Consider the following 23424-nt stretch of genomic DNA (forward strand, 5'->3'; position numbering starts at 1 on the left):
AGGCCCCTTGTGTTAAGCTAAAGTGTTTGACCTTGATCTGGCAGTTCCGGGAGCCAGTAATGAATTTTAAGAGGTGAAACCATCAGAGCTTGACACCTGCTCCTGCCAGAGAGAACTCCTTGTGCCTTTCTCCCTGCTGAGCCTTTTGCTCTTGCTCTTCCTCCTGGCTTGGAGGAATGGAAAGGGCCACACTTAAAAGCCAGAAGATCTGACTTCCCATTCTGCTCTCCACCCACCATGTTCCAGCTGCCTGCCGCCAGCCTTCTCCCCCTGTGAAAAGTTGTGAGGTTGAGATGAGCCCATAATGTTTTGAGGATTTAATGATTTTTGTCTGGAAAGTGCCCAGCATTTGGTAGCTGCTCAGCAAATGTGAGTTCCTCTCTCTTGGCTTGATGGTTTAACTCGGGGATTCCCCTCTCTTCTGAGGTCTTCCCGGGCAGTTGCTCAAATTGCCACAGAGCTTTGTGGGTATCACGGCTCACTCTTAAGACGCCGTGTTAAGCTCACATCTGTAATGACTGGCCTTCGCCTCCTCTCATTAGCCCACACCTCCCCTCTGTTTTACAGACGAGGAAACTGAGGCTCAGGGCGGTTGACAGATTTGCCAGGAATCAGTAAGGGTCTGGAAGCATCCTGTCACCAGGTCTTCAGACATAATGATAATAGCCACAGCAGCAGCAACAAGGAACACTTACCGCGTTCCTGAGCTCCGAGCTCAGCATTTGCCCTGCACCACAACCCCCAGGTCCATCCTTCACCTCCCAGCCTCCCTAATTAGGTACTGTTATCCGAATTCACGGAGGAGGAAACCGAGGCTCGGAGAGGTTAAGCAGCTTGCCCAAGGTAACCCAGGCCAGCCCCTTTCAAAGTCCAGATGCAGACCTCCAGCTGACCAACCCCAAGGAAACTCGTGTCATTCTGCTTCTCGGAAAACACTACTCCCAGCTGCACAGTTCAAAACCCCACCCAAGGCCGCCCTGCCTCGCGCCCAGTCGGCTCGCAGCTGAGTCGTCCCCTGTTTTGACCACGGATACAGGGGGCGCTGCCCACGTCGTCTGGGGGGCCCGCGGCGGAGGGCGGAGGGCGGAGGGCGGGGGCGAGCGTGGGGGTGGAAATACTGGGTGCTGGGGCGTGTGCCCGGAGAGGCTATCTGGGGACCAGAGGGCGAGTCACGTGCGCCTGAAACTCGACCTAGGGGGAGGGGAAGAGAAGGGAGCCCCCGCCCCGACCTCGGGGCGCAGCCCGGGACGAGTGTAAATACGAGCCTTCGCTCCGCGATCCCCTCGGTGTGTGCCCCGCCTCGCGGATCCGGGGGCGCCGGCGGGTCCCCAGCTCCCCGCCGTGCTCCGAGGGGCCGGAGGAGGCCGGGGCAGCCGCGGGCGGCGCTGAGTCCGGGGCGGCCGGGCCCCGGCGCGCGAGGTCGGAGCGCGGGTGCGGCTCGGAGCTGGGCCGCGGGGCAGCGGACGCCGAGTGTGGACGCGCCGCCTGGGCGCTGCGCTCCCCGGGCCGTCGCGAGTGTGGCCGCGGGAGGCGCCTTTGCCCGCCCCCGCCCCCGACCGGAGGTGAGCAGCGGCCGCGGTTAGGGGTCCGCGGAGAGCCCGCCCCGCCCGGGTCGGCTCCCACCGACGCCCGCAGGCTCCGCAGAGAGACCCGCTCCCCGAGCCCGCGGCGCGCTGCGCGCCCCTCCAAGCGCGCTCCTCCCTCCTCCCTCCTGCGGCCCCCCGGGCGCCCCCTTCCCCGCCGCCCCCTCGGCCGCGCTCCCCCGGTGCGGAGCAGCAGCACCCGCGGGCACGCCGGGACCAGAGCCCATTTCACAGATGCGGGCGCTGAGGCCCGTCCGCCCCCTTGCCCCGGCGGGTCCCTCCCCTCCCGGCGGCCCCGTGCCCCCCGCCCCCGCCCCCGCCCCCGCGCTGCCCGTGCCGCGTCTCCTCCCACGGAGGTGGCGGCGGCCGCGGCCGCGGCGGGGGGAGCTCGGGCTCCTTCCCTCCCTGTGGTAGACACGCCCGCCGCCGGCCGCCGGCCCATCCGCCCCACAGTCCTTACGAAGTCAGCGGCCGCGGGACTTCCTGCCGCCGCGCGAGCCCCCTTCCCCGGCCGGGAGCCCGGCTGGCTCGGCTGCGCCCGCGCGCTGCCCCGTGAGTGGGGGCGCCCCGCCCGCCCCCCCCGCCCGGGGCCCCCTTCCACGTGGCGGGCGGCGGCGGGGATGCCCGGGGCGCGGGGCCGCGGGGCGCCCGGGCGGAGAGGGGGAGGGGCCGGCCCGGAGCGGAGCAGGGGTCGGGGGGCGGGGGTGACCCGGGCAGCTGCAGACTTCCCCTTCCTCCTCCCGCCGGCCTCGGGGGGTCCTTCCTGGCGCGGCGGCCGGATGCCGGCGGCGGGGGCTTCAGACGCGCCCTGCCCCGCGCCGACCTATGGGGACTCGGGGAAGGGCGGGTGGGGGCCCGGGGAGCCGGCTCCGCGCGTCCCGGCCCGGGTGGGGGAGCCCGGCGGGCGCCGGGAATCTGTTGCGCTCGCCCGGGACCTTCCTTGTTTCCGACAGTGGCCCCGGCGGGAGCCCGGCGCCGCGTGAACTCCTGGCACAGCCGGTGCGCCCGCGGCCAGGTTGGCGGCCCCCGCCGGGAGGCCCGGGCCCCGGGGCCTTCGCGGGCCGGCGGGGGGGGGGGGGCTCGCTCAGCGCCGTGTTCCTGTGCAGGCTCGCGGCCGGCATGGCCCCCACGCTGCAGCAGGCGTACCGGAGGCGCTGGTGGATGGCCTGCACCGCGGTGCTGGAGAACCTCTTCTTCTCCGCGGTGCTCCTGGGCTGGGGCTCCCTGCTGATCATGCTCAAGGAGGAGGGCTTCTATTCCAGCCTGTGCCCAGGTATGCCCAGGAGGGGCAGGTCCCGCCGGGGAGGGCAGCAGAAGGGCCAGGTGGAAGTTGGAAGAGAACAGGTGGCCCAGGGGACAGACTGCAGGGCTGCTGGGCAGGAGCCCTGGGCAGGAGCTGGACAGCCACCCTTCTTGAGCCCTTCAGACTTCACCTACAGATTGGGTGGCATTTTGCCCACTCTACCTCGTTTATCTTTTTTTAAGAATTTATTTATTTATTTATTTATTCATGAGAGACACACACAGAGAGAAGCAGGTTCCCTGCAGGGATTCCTGTGTGGGACTTGATCCCAGGATCGAGTCCTGAGCCTTCTAAGGCTGGTGCTCATCCACTGAGCCACCCAGGCGTCCTTATTTATCTAATCCAGTCCACCAAGTGCTGGGGATCCTGCTGGGCTTTCAGACCCCAAGACTCCTGGGCAAAGTCCTAAGTCTTTGTTGGCCTCAGCTCTAGCTAGAGCAAGATGGAGACCTCTAGAAGAACTGCAGCACCTAGCCAGGTGAGGGACTTCTTTTTTTTTTTTTTTTTTAAAACCAGGACTCCTGTAAGGCTACAAAGTGCACTTGAACATAACAGGTCTTTGTCCTTCCTCTTCTAGGGCTTTGAGCCCCCAGGTGTTCAAATCACCCACCTGCACAAGGTTAATAAACCTCCAGTCCTCCAGGCCAGGCATTGTGGAGGAACCCTTTTTTCCATTTCAATTGCTTTGGCTTCCTGTGAGTGGCCCCTATTGAGGAAGTAGGAATTCTAAGGTTCCTGATTGGAGGGGAGGAGTCCAGGTCCCCTCTGAGCTGTTTCCCCTGCAAACTGGAGAGGACTGGCCCTTTGTCACCTAGTGGTTTTGATGCTTGCCACTGCCCATCCTGTCATTCTTCCTGCCTTACTCCCTCTCTTTGTTGTTGTAGTTGTTTAAATCAACTTTCTCAAAGATTAATTTGCATCACGCATTCTGATGAGATGTGACCCCAGGAACCATCACCCACCACAATCAGCATTTAGGATATTTCCATCACCCCCAAACTCTGGCTTCCCTTTTGCTGCCCATCCATCCACCTGTGCTTTGTAAAAACACATGTGAGAGCTTTATTAAGATATAAGTCAAATACCTTACTATTCACCCATTTAAAGCATACGGTTTAAGAAGTGAAGCAACCATCACCATAATCCATTTTAGAACATTTTCTTTACCCCCAAAAGTAACACTGTACCCATTAGCAGTGCTTAGTTTGCTTAGTTTGCCAACCATTTGTTACCATTTAGTAAACCTCCCACTCTGGGGCTTCAAGCTCCCAGGATATAGCCACCCCTCCCCCATAATCTTCTCATCAGCTCTTCTGTTGAAGAATTTGGCCTTCAGGATGACCTCTGGCTTTGGGGAGCCCTCTCTTGTCTCCACTTGTAGTAGTCTGTGCCACATCAGTGATAGGAGCTGTTCTGAATATTTCATATAAATGACATAATAGGTGGTCTTTTGTGACAGGCTTTTTTTTTTTTTTTTTCATTTAGCATGATGTTTTGAAGGCTCATCCGCATTGTAGCAGGTGTCAGGACTTGGTTTCTTCCCACTGCTGAAAAATAGTCCACTGTATGGATCTGTCACATTTTATTTATCCACTCATGAGTTTATAGGCATTTGTTTCCACTTTGGGGCCATTATGCATATTCCTGTGAACACTTGGGTACAAATTTTTGTGTGGACATATGCTTTCCTTTCTCTTAGGTATTTACTGAGGAGCAGAATTATAGTTCATTTAGTAACTCTGTGTTTAACATTTTTTTTAAGGATTTTATTTATTTGAGAGAGAGAGCACAAGCAGGGAGAGAGGGAGAAACAGACTCCTCGCTAAGCACAGAGACCAGTGTGAGGCTCGATCCCGGGACCCTGAGATCATGACCTGAACCAGGCAGACACTTAACTGACTGAGCCACCCGGGTGCCTCTGTGTTTTAACATTTTGAGAAACCGCCAGACAGTTTCCCACAGTGGCTGCACCATTTTATGTTCCCCCCAGTGGTCTAGTTCCTCCACATCCTCACCCACACTGATGATTGCTTATCTTTTTTATTATAGCCATTCTAATGGATACAAGTATTATATTCTTATGGTTTTGATTTGCAATTCCATAATGGCTAATGATGGTGAGCATCTTTTCCTGTGTTTCTTGGCCCCCAGTATATCTCCTTTGGAGAAATGTCTGTTTGGATCCCTTGGCCATCTTTAAGTTGGGTTTTTTGCTCTTTTATCATGGAGTTGGAAGAGTTCTTTATATGCTAGATGCAAGTCCCTTATGAGATCTGTGATTTGCAAAATCTTGTTCTCCCTGTGGACGATCTTCTCACATTCTTCTTTGGAGCACAAAGGTCTTTTTAATATTGGTGAAGTCCAGTTTATCTTTTTCTTTGCCATGTGAGTTCTGGTGTCATGTTTAAGAAATCCTTGCCTAACCTAGGGTCGTAAAGACTTATGTCTGTGTTTTCTTCTAAGAGTTTTTATAGTTCTCTTACATTTATTTGTTTATTTATTAAAGATATAATTTATTCATTCATGAGAATGAATGACACTCTACCACAGAGCTACCCAGGAACCCCCTATAGCTTTTACATTTAGATATTGGGTCTGTGTGGGGGTAATTTCTGTATGTGGTATGAGGTGTCCACCTGGTGTGTTGAGCTGTCCAGAAGTGAGCATGTAACTGAGCCAGGTTTGTCTGGGGTCACTAGAGGTGACCAAAGCAAACCCTCCTTCTTTCTCAGAACTTATTTATCCACTCTTGGAAAGCAAGGCATAGCTGTCTCTCTTCCCCTGGCTCTCCTTCCCTCAGGCGACTCATTCTAACCATCAGTCTGAGCCATCAGGCTGACTGGGGGTGCTGTACCCTCTTGTGCCTCAGACATGCTGGCCTACCAAAAGCACTATTTTCTGCTTCTTGTTAACGTTTTTCTTCTTCTTTTTTTTTTTTTGTTAACGTTTTTCTTAAAAAGATTGTATTTATTGGGCACTGGGTGGCTCAGTGGTTGAGCATCTGCCTTTGGCTCGGGTCGTGATCCTGGGGTCCTGGGATCAAGTCCCACATTGGGCTCCCCACAGGGAGCCTGCTTCTCCCTCTGCCTGTGTCTCTGCCTCTCTCTGTGTGTCTCACATGAATAAATAAATAAAATTTTTAGAAAAGAAGAGAGAGGGAAAGAAAGATTTATTCATTTATTTGAGAGAGCCTGAGAGCACAAGTGGGGGGAGGGACAGAGGGAGAGGAAGAAGCAGGCTCCCCGCCTAGCAGGGAGCCCCATCCCAGGACCCGGGATCCTGACCTGAGCTGAAGGCAGACGCTCAACCTACCGAGCCACCCAGGCACCCCTATTTCCTGCTTCCTGAAGTCACGTTCACTGTGGTCCCAGCCTTCCTCTACAGGGTCACAAGAACGCAGAAGAAGACCAGGAATGTGTGTCCCCATGGTGTCTGGAAAGATCCAGACAGCATGGCTTCCAACTCTGTGTGTCGTTTGGCTTATTTCAGGTGTTTACTTAGCTTTCTGAATATCTCAGTAACCCCATGTGTAAAACAGGACCAATCATCCCTACCCCGCAGGACTGCTGTGAATATGAAATGAGAGCAAGCATGTGGACGACAGGTGGGGGTCATTGTTACATGCTGGACCCAGCTTTGCTGTCTTTGCTCTGTGACCTTAGGCAAGTCACCCATCCTCTCTGGATCTCCATTTCTAAGCCCATGAAACGGAGCGGATGCCCTGCATCCTTCTTGCCAGAGAGCAGTGATGTGAGGACCAAATGATGTCATTTGACAAAAGTGGAGTTCATCATCGGGGGGCTCACTAGCTCCTACCTCGGGGCTCCCTGGCCGCACCCTCTGTCTTCATGATGTTTTTTGTTCTCTCTCAAGGTGTCCCCTGGAGTGGGTGGTCAAACTACTTTTAGGGGTGTCGCGGTTGAAGAGGGGTCTATCACTCAGAATTCAGTCAGGAGCAGTTCAATTTAACACATACTGCTGTGTATCCAGCAAAAGTGCCAAAACGATAAAACAACGCCTAAAGTTCATCAGGTCTTCACTGTTTGTTAGTTAGGTCTTCAGTCCTCACAGCAGATCTGTGATCTAGGTATTATTATTAACACATTTTGTAGAAGGGAAAGCTGAAGCTCAGTGAGGCTCAGTAATAACTTGCCTGGGGTCACACAGTAATAAGGAGCAGAGTGAGATTTCAACCCCAGCTGTGACTCCAGGACCTGTCTCCTGGTCCTCATGGGCATGGTGTAGACATCTCCAACCTTCTTGAGTGTAGAGTTCTCCTGGGGCAGTCCCACTGTAGACAAGACAACTAGCTGGAGCTCAGGCCTATAAGTGTTTGGGTGAATGGGACTGTTGAATGCAGCATGGTGAAGCACTGAGGTGCGACGAGGGGCTCACCAGCTCACCAACCTTGTAGACTAAGGAAATGGGGTCATTGTGTGAGTGTTTGTATGTGGCAAGCCTCAGAGCTAGCCAGCCTCCAAGGGGGTGGCAACCCACCACTATCCCCATTTCACAGATGGGATAACAGAGTCTCAGAGTATCAGCACAGCCAGTGAAGCCAGGATTTGAATGTGCTCATCTGGCTCTAGAGGTGGAATATCTAACCCTGATCCTGCTTTCCAGTGCTTCACACACCGTCACTTGTAGGTCACCCTAATGATTTTGCCTTTTCTTTGTCATAGGTATTGCTTACTTAATGCTTCCTTTTAAACCAACTCGTTTGAAAAAATTAGCCTAATTTTAAAGTGTAATATCCTTGGAATCTTGGGTTTGATTGTACTTACATCATACATATATATGTGTCTAATACACACCCATGCATGTATCTAGATGGTTAAGAAACATATACACACATGTATGTGAATATATTGGAAAAATGTATGCATGTTTCTAACATACATACATATACATGCATGTGTTTTTCCAACACATTCACATACATATGTATGTATATGTGTGTGTGTATTTAAGAATTTATTATTTGAGAGAGAGAGAGAGCGCAAGCCAGGGGGAAAGGCAGAGGGAGAGGGAGAAGCAAGCTCCCCGCTGAGCAGAGAGCCCTACACAGGACTGGATCCCAGGACCCCAGGATCATGACCTGAGCCAAAGGCGGATGTTCAACGGACTGAGCCTCGCAGGCAGCCCTATGTGTGTGTTTCTGATACACATTGAAATAACTAATGATTATGAAACATCAAAGCCCATTCCAAAACTTCTTCCTCATGTTCTTCCTTATGTTAACACACAGGTCACTTCATCCCTCTGCTGCCTGCATGCCCTTTGGATATTTGAAGTCAGGAGTCATTGTCCCAACCCAGGGCAGATGCTTCCCCTCCCAGCATTCAGGCATCGTTACATCCTCCTATTTTGTTCTCTTCATGGCACCTGTCCCTCTTTACCTCTCTTTTTTCTTTTCTTTCTTTTTTTTAAATGTAGGCTCTATGCCCAACATGGGGCTTGAACTCACAACCCTGGAGATCCAGAGCCGCATGCTCTACTGACTGAGCCAGCCAGGCGCCGCAGCACACCTGTCACTCTAAATCAGTGTCCATTTGTTTACTTGTTTAGTATCTGATATAAGCTCTGCGAGAGCTGAGAGCTTCTGTTTTTATTCACTGTGGGATCCCCAGCACCTAGAGAAGAGGCTGAGCACAGTGTGACCCTCCAGGAGGACCACCATCTACCCGTCCGTCAGCTGTTTCAGGAGAACCTGCTCTGGGCTGGGCCCTGGGCAAAGCTCACCATCCCCAGCTAAATCTCCCAAGGAACTGGGGGGTTAGGCCTCCTCTGCTCCCTCTCACGGGCTAGGGGCCTATGGCTCAGAGAGAGGAAGGGACTTGTTCACAGTTGCCCAGCTACTGGGATGGTGGTGAGAATTGGGACCCTGGTCTGGCTGCCTTCCAGGTGCACCCGGAGTGCGCCCTTGGCAGTGGTACCCAGGCGACAAACGGGGCAGGGGAACAGCCACCTCGTGAGTCAGTGAGCACTGAGTGAAGTGAACCACCCTCCTTCCCCCACCACCATTAACCTTTTCATTAACTTGTCACGACTCAAATTGGTGGTTTACCTTGAGGAAGAGTCCTCAGACTCCAGAGTAGAAAGGACTCTGGGCCACCCTCAAAGTCTCCAGGTTGACAGTAAGTCATAAGCATGGGATCTGAGCTCAGGAGCCTGGACTCCAGGCCCGGGTCTCCTGCGCCCAGTGCTCCTGCTGCCACGTGTTGAGCCATCCCTTACTTCCTCAGCAAACACCACCAACGCCACCCGGGATGAGCAGCGCAAGTGGCTGAGCTGCGACCGCCAGGAAGAGATGCTCAACCTGGGCTTCACCATCGGCTCCTTCGTGCTCAGCGCCACCACCCTGCCCCTGGGGATCCTCATGGACCGCTTCGGCCCCCGGCCCACGCGGCTGGTGGGCAGGTGAGGTGGTTGGGTTGGGGGGGGGGCGGAAGGCAGGGGCTGGCTCTGCACGGGGAGGAGAGGCTCAGTGTTCACGGGCAACTCCTCCCCTTCCCTGGGTCTCCACAGTGCCAGCTTCGCTGCGTCCTGCACCCTCATGGCCCTGGCCTCTCGGGACACCAGAGGTGAGCTGTTGGGCCCCTTGTGCGCCCACAGGAAAACAATGGGCGGATCATCTGCCCTCCCAGGTCCTCCCTTTGGCCTCCCACAGCTCCCCAAATGCCTTCACCCACCCTCTCCCCTTCCCAGTTCTCTCTCCGTTGATATTCCTGGCGCTGTCCCTGAATGGCTTTGGTGGCATCTGCCTAACGTTCTCTTCACTCACGGTGAGTGTGACAGGCCCCACTTGGCAGCAGGGCATCCAGGAGTGGGGTGGGGGTAGAAGTAGGTGAGGGAGGGGGAGAGTGGGTGAGGGAGGGGCCCCTGGCCGCAGGGCAAATGCACACGTGTGCCTGGAACTGTAGGCTGCAGCCAAGGGTAGGTGTGAGGCTGTGCGTGTGGGGACGCGGCAGTGTGTGAGTGTGGTTGTTGGGGTGTGCGTGTGTCCTGAGCACATCACGTCTGCTGGCCTGGGTTCTAGGCACTAAGGCCACAGCACAAACAGAGCTGCCAACTTTCTCAACTTCCCTGAACTTCCTTGTGGGGGCTATGTCCGCAGTCGTAAGTGCTGGAAAGAAAATACAACTGGGTGTCTGGCAAGTGACAGGGAAGGGGCAGCCTGTGTGTGTGTTCGCCACACTGTGTATTGTGTGATGCCCTACATGGGGAAGGGCGTGTGTAGAGGAATGCATTTGTGAGTGCTTTAGGTTAAACCATGCAAAATAGCCAGGGTTTGACCGTGGTGGGTCTACACGTACAGCTTTTCCACGTGGCTCGGCCTCTCACGTATGTGTGTTTGGCGCGCGTGTTGCTCTGAGCGTGTACCTTTACGTATGTGAGTGAGTGTCAGGGCTGAAGGCATGTGAGTGTGTGTGGCAGGAGCGGGCCTCCTGGCCGGGCCAGCCCCGGGCTGTTTATCCCTGCCGCGTCCTGACAGCCAAACTGGGTGTGTTTGGCTGAATTTCACCTCACCCGCAGCCGCCCTTAATTCCAGCCTGGGACATTTCACAACTCTCGGGGCAGCGGATCCCCTCCTCCCCGCCCCCTGCGCAGCCCCCTCTCCACGCCGCTGCTCGGCCCGGCCCCTGGAGCCCTTCCCGCCCCTGCCCTGCCCTGCCCTGCCCCGCCCCGCCCCGTGCTGCGCCCAGCCTGCGACCCTGCCCGCCGGCCTGGGGGGCCCTGCCCGCCCGCCGCCCCTCCCCCTGCGCGCCCTCCTGGGGGGCCCTGGCCGCCCGCCGCCCCTCCCCCCTGCCCGCCGCCCGTAATCTCCAGCCAATGGCAGGGCCCGGCGCCCGCCCCGCCCCCCGCCCCGCCCCCGCGGCCGCCGCCCCCCGGGACCGACCCGAGCGGGGACGTGCGGTGCTGCCCAGCCCCTCTGCCCCTAGAGCCCGGTCGGCCTCGCGCCCCGCCCCCGGGCGCCCTGCTGGGCAGGGACAGCGCCCGGGACGGGGCGGGGGCGCAGGGGGTAGGGCTCGATCCCTGGCGTCCTGTCGTCCTTGGCCGCGCGCCTTACCGGCCGGCGGGGGCGGCAGGGAAGCCTCTGCCCCCCGGGTGGGGGTCAGCCTGGTCCCACCCCTCTTTCACGGCCACTAGGAAGCTGGTGGACGACTCCCTCCTCTGCGGTTACCATCCTCCTCCCCCGAGGCCCTGAGGCCGCCCCCTTGGCCTGGGCCACCCCGCTGTGGAGGGGGTGGGAGTTTGGTAGGGCATCCGAGGCCCTTCCCAGCCATGGGGCCTGCTGGGTGGACGCAGCAGCAGCGTGACTTTGCTTTCTCCTCCCCGGAGGGCCTGGCGCAGGCCAGGGAGAGCAGAGCGTATGATCGGGCCTCTAGGGGTGCGGGTTCTGGGCCTGCTCTGCTCGGAGCCACCCGGCGGACACCTGGCCTGCTCCTCCCCCTCCTCTAGTTCCACCCTTCCCTCCCTGGCACCTCCCAGGACTTGTCCTGGCTCAGCAGATGGGGGCCACCGGGACCACCAGCAGGGTTAACTACAGAACCAGCCAGGGTCACAGCCTCGCGGCCTGGGAGGGAGCAAGGATCGCCAGAAGGGGGGAGAAAGCCATTCACAAGCTCTGTCAACTTGAGTTCATTGCTCTCCCTCTCTGGGCTTCAGTTTTCTCATCTGTCAAATGGGTTGCACTAATTTCGTTTATTTTTTTAAACCCCCATTGCATGGGTTATTAAGAGGTGTCACACAATAGAAAAGTTCCGGAAACAACTAACTTGGGAAACCCAGAGGCGGGGTGGCTAAGTAAAAATGACAATTTTTTTTTTCTTTGAGGGCAATCCTGGAAAGCTTTGAGATGCCAGCGTGCACTGGGAAGTCTCTAGGATGGTGTTAGCTGGTTTCTGACTGTGATCTTTGAGGGCTGTAAAGCCTGGATGCATCCAGCCTTTACCCCACAGGACTGGGCAAGGGCGCCCTGGGCGAGTGTCGGGGTGCTCCTGGCTCACTGGGGCTGCTTCCCTCCCTTAGCTGCCTAACATGTTTGGAAACCTGCGGTCCACATTCATGGCCCTCATGATTGGCTCCTACGCCTCTTCTGCCATCACGTTCCCGGGAATCAAGGTATTAGAACTGTTTGGGGTGGGGGGCGGTGAGGCCACCTGTGTTGTCTTTTTGCCTCCACCCCTAAACTGCGTGGGGCTGGACGAGTAGTGGCCGGCATGTCTGAGGATCCTGCCCCTGCCGGGCAGAAGTCAATTCCCAACACCATGGGGCAGAGCACTGAAGCATCATGGGATGAGCCCGGGCACTGCTGTTGACCGGCAGATCTGACCTCCCTGCTTTGCCTCTTTTCCCTTACTACTGTCCTGGGCCAGGCCTCCATCCTCTCTCCTGGGCTAGCTCAAGCCATCCTCGCTGGTCTCCCTGCCTTTGCCCCTTCTTCCTCTCTAGTCTGTCATTCACATGACTTCCAGAATGATCTTAGTTGGAGGCCTGGCTCATGCACTTGCCCTGCTTCGCTGACAGAATCAAGTCCAACCTTGTCACAAATATGCATTCAATGCCCTTGGATCTCTCTGGCCTCAACCAACCTTTCCAGCCATGTCTCCTCCTGCCCTGGAAAGGCTGGTTGCCTTGGGTCCAGGGTCATGAAAATAGTCTAGAGTGGGCTAGAGCCTGAACAGGTCCACTTGGTGGAACTAGAACCAGAAGGCTTCAGTTCTGACTTGGGGCCTTATTTTTTCCTCTGCTATCAAAAGATTAAAGCACGCTGTCACCTGGGCCATAGGATACCCTTCAGGGTCCACCTTGGGCAGTTGGGTTGGTTAGTTTAGAAGGCGCTTGCTTGGCATCCCCAGAAGAGTTTGAGAGTGCGTTGGTGGGGGTGGTCATCAGTTGTTCAGGTAGCACCAGGCATAGAAAGTGCCTGTCTTCCCTCCTCTTCAACCCGGACAGCGGGTGTGCAGAGCCAGGTCTTACTCCCACTCGCTTGGGGCCGTGGCTCTTTGAAGCTCTGTCCGGTCCCCAGGGAAGAAAGAGCCTCAAAGCCCCAGGCTCAGAAAGAGCAGAAATTTTCTCAGGCAGCACTGGAGCTTTGAGCAGGTGCTCGAGGGGAGGGCAGGTGTCTGTCATCCCAGGCAGGGAGGACAAGAGGAGGGACATCATCTTTATGTGCCTGCTCCCCCACTGGCACAGAATCCCAATCAATTCAGAATCTACTTGTCCGGGGATCGCTGGGTGGCTCAGCGGTTTGGCACCTGCCTTTGGCCCAGGGCGTGATCCTGGAGTCCTGGGATCGAGTCCCACGTCGGGCTCCCAGCATGGAGCCTGGTTCTCCCTCTGCCTCTCTCTCTCTCTCTCTCTCTGTGTGTGTGTCTTTAATGAATAAATAAATTAAACCTTAAAAAAAAAAAAAGAATCTACTTGTCCTAGGGCCAGGAGGCCTTGGGCACAGCCCTTGCACATGTGCGCACACGCACGCTGTTGTTGTATCTGGGGAACACCTGTGAAAGGTGAGATAAGGCTTCTCAGATTGGGTTTGTCTTTCCCTTGGGGAATGTTCCAGGAAGGGGCAAGATAAACACAGGCCTGGTAAACCTAGAACATTAATTTTTCTCTTTTGTACATAAAATGAAATGGCATTTTTGTTTGAAAGCCAACATGCACATGGACTCCTAGGCCGATTTATGTGCCCTTTTTTTCACATAGTAATTGATATTTCAAAGACCTTTTGTGCTCGTGGCCAGCAACTTCAGCTCCCTGTGGGAATTCTTTCATGCCTCATTAGGGGGCTGCGGTGAAAAAGGAAGAGCATGGTGGGTCTTCTGGGTCTGACTCTTAACTCCTGTCCTCAGCTTCCTCTTCTGCAAATTAGGCGCCAGGAATGGGGTAGAAGAAGCCTTGTGTAGGGCCACTGGGGCCTGGGGTCTGCCTTGGGCTGAAGAGGTGGTGCTAGGCGACCACCCCCATGGGCCTGCCCCTTCCTTCCACAGCTGATCTACGATGCCGGCGTGTCCTTTGTGGTCATCATGTTCACCTGGTCGGGCCTGGCCTGTCTCATCTTTCTCAACTGTGCCCTCAACTGGCCCAGCGAAGCCTTTCCTGCTCCTGAGGAAGTCAACTACACGTGAGTGGCTGTGGAGGGCTGTGTTGGGAGGGCGACCCTCCTCCCTGTGGAGGGAGAGGCGGGGTGGTGGGGGAGGGATGGTGTGGTAGGCGGGTGGCAGTGCAATGCACAGAATCAGCTTTGGCGTCAGAGAGACCTGCATTTGCAGATGGCCTCTGATTTCTCATCTGTGCAATGGGCTTGATCCTCCCCACCCACAAGTGTTTGAATAGACGTGGCACATAACAGGCGTGCAGAACACGGTGACTACTGCTCTTAGTATCCTTTCTGAGTGGGGCGGGTGGGATCAGAGTAGGAGGGACCCCAGCAACGGTGCCACATGCCATCTGGTCCCAGGAGGGGGATACAGAGACTCAAATACCCCACGCTTTGCGGGGCCACCTGCATGCCAACTTTTCCCCACCCCCTATCTGGTCAGTGAGGGAGAGGGGGTGCTCCACAACGAGGCACATAGGGTGCCCGTCAAAAAGCTCATGTTTATCGAGTGTCCACGACAGGCCAGGCGCTGTGAGTAGTTCTCATACCATTCTCAACAGTCCTGTGGTGTGGCTTCTGTTATTAACTCCATTAATAATAAAGGCTCAGGGAACAAGGTGACTTTCCTAAGGTCATACCACTGAAGGGGGAGTGAATTAAAGCTTGGAACCAGTGCTGACTCCAGAATCTGAGTTCTTAATGCTGCCTCCATGGCAACAGCCCAGGTGGAAATGGACTCAGCCACCCCTCAGTTACTGGGTGCTAAGCTGGCCCCGAGCCCAGTAGGGAGCTCGTCAGTGGCCATGTCCGTCAGTGCTAGGTCAGCGGGTGCTCAGCACCCCTGGGACTGACCGGAACAGACCCTGAGAGGTGGGCCATTGAGGGTGGGACCTGCATAGCTGCTTCCCACATGCCCTGGCCCGGCTGCCGGCAGGAAGAAGATTAAGCTCAGCGGGCTGGCCCTAGATCACAAGGTGACAGGGGACCGCTTCTACACCCACGTGACCATCGTGGGCCAGCGGCTGAGCCAGAAGGCCCCCAGCCTGGAGGAGGGCGCTGACGTCTTCATCTCATCCCAGGATGTGCGCGGTGCCTCGGGAAGCCCTCCTGAGAGTGAGTGTCTGGTCAAGGTGCTGGCCTTGGGGCACAGGGAGGGTGGGTCCTCACCTTTACGTTCATTTTCTCCCCTTCTCTCAAGGCTCGGTGATGTAGGTGGGGCAGGCCTGCTCGCAATTGACAGAGTGGGGGGAAACCAGAGCTCAGAGAGTCCTGGAGGTTCAGGCTTAGGGGTACTGTGCTGGATTTCGGGGCGAGGGAGGGGGGGAGGAGCGTCCAGCATGGGGCAGGCTCTCCAGCTGGTTTCCTTAAGGCTCCCTGCAACCCCCAGCCCCTGGCTTCAGGTACTGCCAGGTGAGGGGCGGCTCGGAGGCCCGGCTGGCTGGCTCCCCCTGCTGGCTGGCAGAGGCGCTGCGGCCACCTGCCTGGACCCCTTCCCAAGGTGTCCACTCCCAGGTTAGGGCAGGTGCACCTGCCTTGGAGTCCAGAGATGGGGGTTTGAGTCTGGCTCCCCAGTTACCGGCCACGTGACTTGGGCAGATCCCATAACCTTGCTGTGGCTTTCCTTATCTCTTAAACTAGCAGCAATAACCGCCACTGAACGGGGAAGTGAGGATTAAATGGTCCACAGACGTGGAAGCTCTGTTACAGGCACAAGGGTGTGCAGGTGTGAGGGTGTTACCCCTGCTGCTGGCCTCTCCTGGCACAGTGGGCCTGGCGACCTGCCGCTTCCAGCCCCGGGAGCTTGAGCAAGTCATTGAGCTCTGGGCCTGTCTCCTCAACTGTAGAATGTGCCAAAGGCGGGGTTTTGTACACTTTGAGTAAGTGGAATGGTACGTGTCGAGTGTGTGGCACATAGTAAGTGCTTAACAAATAGTAGCTAGAGTTATTATGACCACACCAGAGTGTGCATCCAGAGGTCACCCGGAAATGTTGCAGTCATTATAAAACTGGGCAAGAATCTGGAGGCCAGTGGGTCTGAAACATTCACTTTTGAAGAAACCAGTCCTTCTCAAGGAACCTAGTGAGTGTTGGAGCCCCCTCTGGAACTGCATCTGCAGGACACTCTGCGGGAAATGGAAGATGGGGAGCTCAGGGGTGCCCTCTGGTGTCTCCCCAGAGTCAATCCCCTTCCGCCAGAGCCTCTGCTCCCCCATTTTCCTGTGGAGCCTCCTCACCATGGGCATGACCCAGCTGCGGGTCATCTTCTACATGGCTGCCATGAACAAGATGCTGGAGTACCTCGTGACTGGGGGCCAGGAGCATGGTGAGGTGCTGCGGAGCCCGCTGGGGGCTGGGGGCGCGGGTGGGTCACCCAGCTGAGCCCCTCTCACTCTGGCTTCTCTCCTCATCCCCCATCAGAGACAGACATCCTGAGAAAGCAGGCGGCGGAGACAGGTAGGGGGATGAAACTTGGGGTCCCGGCCTACACGCACCCCACTGCTGCCCACACTATAGGGAGCCTGGGTCTGCCCTAGGAACTCTGGGTGTTCAAAGAACCTGGGGTCAGGGGGAGGCCCTGCTGGCACCCCTTCTCCTACACCGGAAGTGTGTAACCACACCCATGGGTGGCTGGCATCCCTTGTGCCAGCTCCTGACTCCACTCCTCTTTCCATCCTGCCCAGTTGGGTTCTATTCCTCCATCTTTGGGGCCATGCAGCTGCTGTGCCTCCTCACCTGCCCGCTCATCGGCTACATCATGGACTGGCGGATCAAGGACTGTGTGGACGCCCCCAGTGAGGGCACTGCCCTCGGAGACGCCAGGTGACCTGCACAGGGATGGCCACAGCTTTTCATGTTCTCTGCACTTTCACACCCAGCATCTCATTCATTCTCCCCAAAGCCCTGGGAGAGCAGGAGCCTCTCCCCATTTTACAGATGCGGAAACAGTGCGGGGGGGGGGGGTGGGCACGGCTTGCTTGATAAGAGGTATAGCTCACCTCAAGCGCTGACTGTGCATGAGGCACCTTGTATTGTCCTGTCGTGTCCTGCAGCAGCTCTCTGAGGTTGGTGTGTTGTCCTCGTTTCACAGACGAGAACGGTGAGACACAGAAAGGTTAAGTAACTTACCCAAGATGACAGCTTTTCTTTTCTTTTTTTTTTTTTTAACAGATTTTATTTATTGAGGTGTCTGGGTGGCCCAGTTGCTTAAGTGTTGATTAACTATTGATTGAGGCTCAGGGTCCTGCGATCAAGGCCCACAGCTCCTTGATCAGTGGAGAGTCTGCTTGTCCCTCTCCCTCTGCCTCTCACATGTGTATGCATGTGTATGCTCTCTCTCAAATAAATAAAATCCTTAAAAAAAAAAAAAAGATTTTATTTATTTGAGACAGAGAGAGAGAGAGAGAGAGAGAGCCCAAGTGGAGGGAGGGACAGAGGGAGAGAATCTCAAGCAGACTCCCCGGTGAATGTGGAACATGACACGGGGCCCAGTCCCATGACCCCGAGATCATGACCTGAGCTGAAACCATAGCCACTTAACCACCTGAACCACCCAGGCGCCCCTATTACGCAACTTTTAGTAGCAGGTTCCAGAACCCGTGTAATAAAAGGAGAAAGTTGGTGTATCAGACATCAGTGGCTGTATCACAGATTACCCCCAAACCCGGCATCTTTGAACAGCTAACATTTGTTGTCTTGTATCATTTCTGAGTCAGGAATCTGGGCATGACTTAGCTGAGTGGTTCTGGCTCAGTGTCTGTCTGAGTCTGTTTTGGGCTGGTTTCACAAAATACCACACACTGGGTAGCTTAAAGACAATAGAGATTTATTTCTCACAGTTCTAGAATCTGGAAGTCTCAGATCAGGGAGCCAGTGGTTGAGTGAGAGGGCCCTCTTCTGGGCAGCAGACTTCTCGCTGTGTCCTCACGTGGCCTAAGGAGTAGGGAGCTGCGGGGGGGGGCTCCTTTATAAGGGCACTGATCCCATGATGAGGGCTCTGCCCTTGTGACTCGATCACCCCCACATAGCCCCACCTCCTAATAGGATCATGTTGGGCATTAGGATTTCAGCATATGAATTTTTTGGGGGGGACACAGCCATTTGGACCATAGCAGGGTGTCATGAGGCTGCAGTTGGCCACGGGTGCAGGTACCTGGGGTGGTGACAGGAGTGGGGGAACCCGTTCCTGAGATCACCTGGCTGTTGGCAGAAGATGCGCCTCCTCCCCACCTGGGTCTCTCCTTTGGGCTGCTCACCACAGGGCAGGTGGCTTCCCCCAGAGCGAGGGGTCTTGGGGAGGGAGACCAAGATAGAAGCTTCTGTGTCTTTCTCCGTGAAATCTCACAAGTGACACATCATCGCTTCTGGAGGATTCTGTGGGTCACACAGAGCAACCTGTGCGGTGTGAGAGGGGACTACACAGTGGGGCTCATTGAGACCTACCTTGTTGGCTGGAGAGCACCGTTGGGTCTTGGACCTGGGGTTTCTGACTGCTTGTGTTCTTTCTGTGTGAATCCGAATGGTTCCTGTTTGTCCTGAGAGGATGGGAGAGAAGGCATCAGAGGACCCATCCAGGGGCTTCCTTCCCCACCACTGGTGCCCCAGCCCTGGCCCCCAGCCTCCTGATGGCAGGGTCCTCCGTCTAGGGTAGATGGGCAGCCTGCCCTCGTGCCAGCCTCTCGCCTGGGGCAGCCCTCGGAGCCCTTACCTGTGCCAGAGAGGGGCTTGCTGGACAGGCAGGGGCCAAGCTGCTGTCCCCAGAGTAGCACCTACTTTTGTCCAGGCTGATGGGTAGAGACGCTTTTGTAGGGGCTTCCGGTGGAGATGATGTGAGAGCTCTTGATTCTCCACCTTCCTTCCCATCCTCGATTCTCAAACTACCATGTGTGTGGGACCTACCTGGGCTGTGTCAACATGCAGGTTCCTGGGCTCCGCGCCTGAGATTCTTGGGGGGTGGGGTGGGGGCAGAGCCTGGAATCTGCATTTTAAAGAAGGGCCCTACGTGATACTGGGGTAATGGGTGGGGGAGCCCCACTTGAAGAAACATGGGGCTGGAGGCGTGGCCTGCTCCCTTTGTTGCCCCCGTGGCAAAGGCCCAGCAGAAGAACGGGGGAGTCCAGCCTGAGAATAGGGGAGTGCTGGGGAGGTAGAGGCAGCAGCCAGTCACGTCCTGTCCTCCTCAGGGAGGGGGCGGCCACCAAGTCTGCCAGACCACGCTATCGCAAGATCCAGAAGCTCACCAATGCCATCAACGCCTTCACCCTGACCAACTTTCTGCTGGTGGGGTTTGGCATCACCTGCCTCATCAACAGCTTACATCTCCAGGTACCCACTTCCAGCCTTTCCCCGCCCCTGCCGCCCCTGCCGCCCCTGCCTCCCAGGACCCCTCCAAAGGGGCCTTTCACACAGCGCCTGCCTTCCCGGAAGCATGGATCCCATCCCCTGGGTCTGTCTCCCAGGATTGGGTTGTCAGGCGCTGGGTGTCCCTCTTCATCTTACCCATCCTTCCTCCTGCCTCCCCGCCTGCCCTTCACCTCTTCCCTCTCTCTTTTTGGTTTCAGTTTGTGACCTTTGTCCTGCACACCATGGTTCGAGGTTTCTACCACTCAGCCTGTGGCAGCCTCTATGCTGCGGTGTGAGTCAGCCTGCACCCCCCCCCACCGCCCAACCAGAGAATCCAGAGTTGAAAGGACTCCCAGGCGCCCCCTCAAGCCCCTCTGCCCTGCCCCCCCAGAGTTTGGCTGACATCTCAGAGTTGGTGGGGAGCTAGGAGGCCCCCTGGGGGGGCAGCCCTCTCCGAGCTCCTGTGTTGGGGGCCCCCACCCCCCTGCCTCTATCAAAGGCAGCCTGCCCCACCACAGGCTGGCTCCAGCACGGGGAGGTCCTGCCTTAGAGGAAGCCGAAATTCTTGATTTGATGATGCTTTGGTCCTGTGTCTGCTCTCCTCTCTCCCTCGAGTCAGCCCTGTAGAAATTTCTAGACTGCAGTCTTTTCTGCCTTATAAATCTCCTGCTCCATCTGGGCAGCCCCCAGTTCCCTCTCCCCTCTCCCCTCTGGTTTCCACCGCCAGTGCTGCTGAGTGACTTGGGGGTGTGTGGCCACAAGTGCTTCCACAGTGGCAGGCGCGGTGCAGGGCTCCTGACTCCTGTCAGCAGAGGGCGGCCCCGCCACCTCCTCCTTCTTGAGCCAGAGCCATGGAGTCGCTCTCTCCTTCCCTTCCTCATGCTCCGTGTCCGGGGCCCCCAGCAGTCCTACCAGTTCCCCGTCCACAGACTTCAAATGCAACTCACTCCTTGGCTGCACCGCCTCCCCGCTGCCCCAGCCCCCCTGCCCCGGCGGCGAGTGCAGCAGCTCCCGGAGGTGGGCTCCCCATGCCCGCCCTCGCCTTCTTCCGTTTATTTTTAACACGGGGGCTGGAGACACCTGTTGGGACATAAGTCTTTTCCTGTCACTCTGTGGCTTCCTGCCTTGTCTCGCCCTGAGAAAAAGCCAGAGGCTTTGTTATGGCTTGACAGGCCCTCCAAGGTCTACCCCCCGGGACCCCTCTGCTCTCTTCCTTCCCTTTCCCCGCCCTCTCCCCCCCCCCCCCCCACTGGCTCTGCTGCAGCCCCTGTGGCTGCCTCATGCCTCAGAAACCGCCAGTGTATTCCCTACACAGGGCATTTGCACTTGCTCTTCCCTGTTCCCAGAACATTCTCACCTTCTCCAGTCTTTACTCAGGCCTCCGCTGGCCATCGGGTGGCAACCCCCTTGACTCCCCTACCTGCATTCTCTGCCCTACTTCTCTCCTTAGCTCTCATCACAGCCCACGCTCTAGGTGCTTGTCCTGCTCAGGGTGCAGAGGCCACCTCTGCGAGGGCAAAGGACAGGGAGCTTTGGCTCACCGTTGAACGTCCCTGCCCCTTAGAACAGTAGCTGGCATGTAAATGCTCGTCAGAAGAATAAATGAAGAGCCCAGTGAGGTCAGTGCTGCCTTAGTTATTAGCGGAGGAAGTGGGTCTTGGAGACGTTGGATTACCTGCTGTTATCACGCAGACAGTAGGTGTCAGGAGGCAATTCAGTGGCCCTGAAGTCACCGCACACATCGTTGAGGCCAGAGTCCAGACAGCGAATGCACAGAGGCTCCTCTGTTCCCCTCCGCCTGCCTCACAGCGAGTGGTGGCACCTGCCACCGGGGGTGTGGATCAGGGTGGGGGGTGCTGGGCTGGAGGGGACCACACGCCTTCCTCATCGGCCCCCCTCTCATCGGCAGTTTCCCGTCCAACCACTTCGGGACGCTGACGGGCCTGCAGTCCCTCATCAGTGCTGTGTTTGCCCTGCTCCAGCAGCCACTTTTCATGGCCATGGTGGGACCCCTGAAAGGAGAACCCTTCTGGGTGAGAACCGGGGGTCGCACAGGGTGCAGGGGGGAACACAGGAGCCTCTTTCCAGGGTGCTTCTGAGGAGTCGGGGGCTGAGAAGGGGGGCTTGTATGTCACAGAATCCCTCACTCGCATCTCAGACTGAAGGTCTCTAATCTGGGGGTTCCCAAGCTGGCTGCCCATCATCACCCCGCCCAGAGTGTGAGGTCCCCCAGCCTGCCGACTCTGCATCTCCCGCCCCAGGCCTAGGAGTCTCTGTGATAAGCTCCGGCTGCCCTGTGAATTGCCCACTTTTGAGGCAGAGTCGGATTCACCGGCCACGGTGCTCTCTTAGCACCTCCAGACCTTCCGCTCAAACACCCTCGGGGATGGGGCAGCAGCCTCGGGCATGCTTAGAAGCCCTTCCCTTACACAGAACACACATCTGCCTCCCTGAAGCTGATCCTCTGTCTGTCTGCAGGGGGCTACCTGTCCCTTGTGACCCTTGTGACCCTTCTCCCACCAGACTGATGGAAAAACGACAGTCACGGTTTACGGGGTGCTCACCTGGTGCTGAGCTCCCCGTGTACTGTGCTTGCTCCATCTTTGCCATGACAGCCCCAATGAGGCACTAGAGTCGAGGTGATTTGCCCAAATTCACACAGCCCGTAATGCAGAGCGGGGTGTGAACCGAGGCCACATCCTTGGGAGGGCCCCTGTCCTGGGGCTGCCAGGCCTTCTGTCCTCCGGCCGCGTGCCTCGGCTCCTTTAGCCGCCCGTCAACCTCTTATCACCAACCTCAGTGGGATCCTGTTGTCAAGCCTCAGAGGTCGAGGTTCCAGGTCCAGAAGGTCCTATTTGGGAAGGTGCCCTGTATCGGGCACCAGCCCAGACTCCCTCAATATCTCCCCAGAGGGCGCCAGCTTGTATGGGCACTGGTGCTAGCCGGGGTTCAAACCTGCCTCTGATACTTGACGAGCTTGTTGAACATTAGATGACATATTGGTGAAACCGTGATTGAGCACAGGAAGTGCTAGAAGCTATAGCTATCATTCTGGCCCAGGACCTGAGTGAGAATGGCTGCCTCCTCCTCTCTGTTGGAAGCTGAGGAGGGCCCCTGAGGGCGATGAGAGGATACCCACTTGACTCTGTCTCTCCTTACCCCGAAGGTGAATCTGGGCCTCCTGCTCTTCTCGCTGCTGGGATTCCTGCTACCTTCCTACCTCTTCTACTACCGTGCCCGGCTCCAGAGGGAATATGTTGCCTACTGGGAGGGCCCGAAGAAGGTGCTTGGCAGCTCTGAGGTGACTGCGTAGACCTCTTGAGGCCAAGGGACCTGGAGGACCGGCAGCCAAGGCTTGAGCAACCAAAGGGAATGCCTCATATGGCTTTTCTACCTGTAACATACACACAGAGCTGGGCCGTGGATTTATAAATACCAAAAGAAGTTCTATTTTTGTAGGGACTTGCTAAAAGGAAAAAAAAAAAAAACCTAAAAAAAATTTTCCCCAAAGCTCCATTGACTGGAGACCGCCCCTGTGCTAGAAGGATTGGGCCTTCTTCCTCCTCAGACTGGCAGAGACCAGGAGGTGAGGCTGCCCTTTCTCTGGGCCTTCCTCCTAGGGGCCTACCTCCTGGTGCCTCCTGGGGGCTTGTGGGATCATCAAACAGGCAAACAGGCTACCCCTAGGGTTCCAGCTATGCAATGCCTAGAGCGTGCCTATGTACATGAACACGTGTGCATGTACATGTGTGTGTGCGTGTGTGTGTGTGTGTGTGCATGAAACAACCTTCCCCTCCGTGGAAAGGGACCTGAGGTGCTGGCGGTGTCTTGGATGAGGTGTTGGGGGGTAAGCCCCTTCCAGGAGCTGGAGGGCAGGTTCCCTCCCTGGTACTGCTTTTTGCAGGTCTTAGAGGAGAAATAAAAAGGGAAGTGAGAGACTTGGATGGTGTGTGCTTGCATCTTTGTTGGGGGTGGGGGGTGCTTTCCCACACCCCCATCTCTTTTCCTCACCCGGGTTGGGCTGGGCATTAAGTAGGACACCTGAAGTGCCAGCCTGTCCACCTCTGGCTGTCTGGCTCATCGCCCTGTTC

General features: G+C 56.7%; 1 protein-coding gene and 1 long non-coding RNA gene across 4 annotated transcripts; one reads left to right on the forward strand and one right to left on the reverse strand.

The window, feature by feature from the left end:
• Nucleotides 1–1334: 1334 nt before the first annotated feature.
• Nucleotides 1335–23277, forward strand: SLC43A1 (solute carrier family 43 member 1). Of its 2 annotated transcripts, none has more exons than XM_038563236.1 (15): nt 1335–1562; nt 2690–2856; nt 9132–9306; nt 9415–9470; nt 9595–9671; nt 11920–12012; nt 13884–14017; nt 14928–15106; nt 16170–16316; nt 16412–16447; nt 16675–16813; nt 19174–19315; nt 19552–19625; nt 21243–21366; nt 22500–23277. In XM_038563236.1, the coding sequence occupies exons 2-15, from the start codon at nt 2703–2705 to the stop codon at nt 22644–22646; spliced, it is 1677 nt and encodes a 558-aa protein (XP_038419164.1). In that variant the 5' UTR covers nt 1335–1562; nt 2690–2702; the 3' UTR covers nt 22647–23277. The 2 variants fall into 2 exon arrangements, with proteins under 2 accessions (XP_038419164.1, XP_038419163.1); XM_038563235.1 differs by lacking the exon at nt 1335–1562 and adding an exon at nt 2073–2135.
• LOC111090957 lies at nt 17799–21849 on the reverse strand. 2 transcript variants are annotated; one of them, XR_005373428.1, is made up of 4 exons: nt 21009–21849; nt 18434–18525; nt 18144–18280; nt 17799–17938 (listed from the first exon to the last, which is right to left on the reverse strand). It is a non-coding gene; the product is annotated as an uncharacterized LOC111090957 (long non-coding RNA). The 2 variants fall into 2 exon arrangements; XR_005373427.1 differs by lacking the exon at nt 21009–21849 and having other exon boundaries at nt 18434–19317.
• Nucleotides 23278–23424: the final 147 nt, after the last annotated feature.

Source organism: Canis lupus, chromosome 18, assembly GCF_011100685.1.
Source record: "Canis lupus familiaris isolate Mischka breed German Shepherd chromosome 18, alternate assembly UU_Cfam_GSD_1.0, whole genome shotgun sequence".
In the NCBI taxonomy this organism is placed as follows: domain Eukaryota; kingdom Metazoa; phylum Chordata; class Mammalia; order Carnivora; family Canidae; genus Canis; species Canis lupus.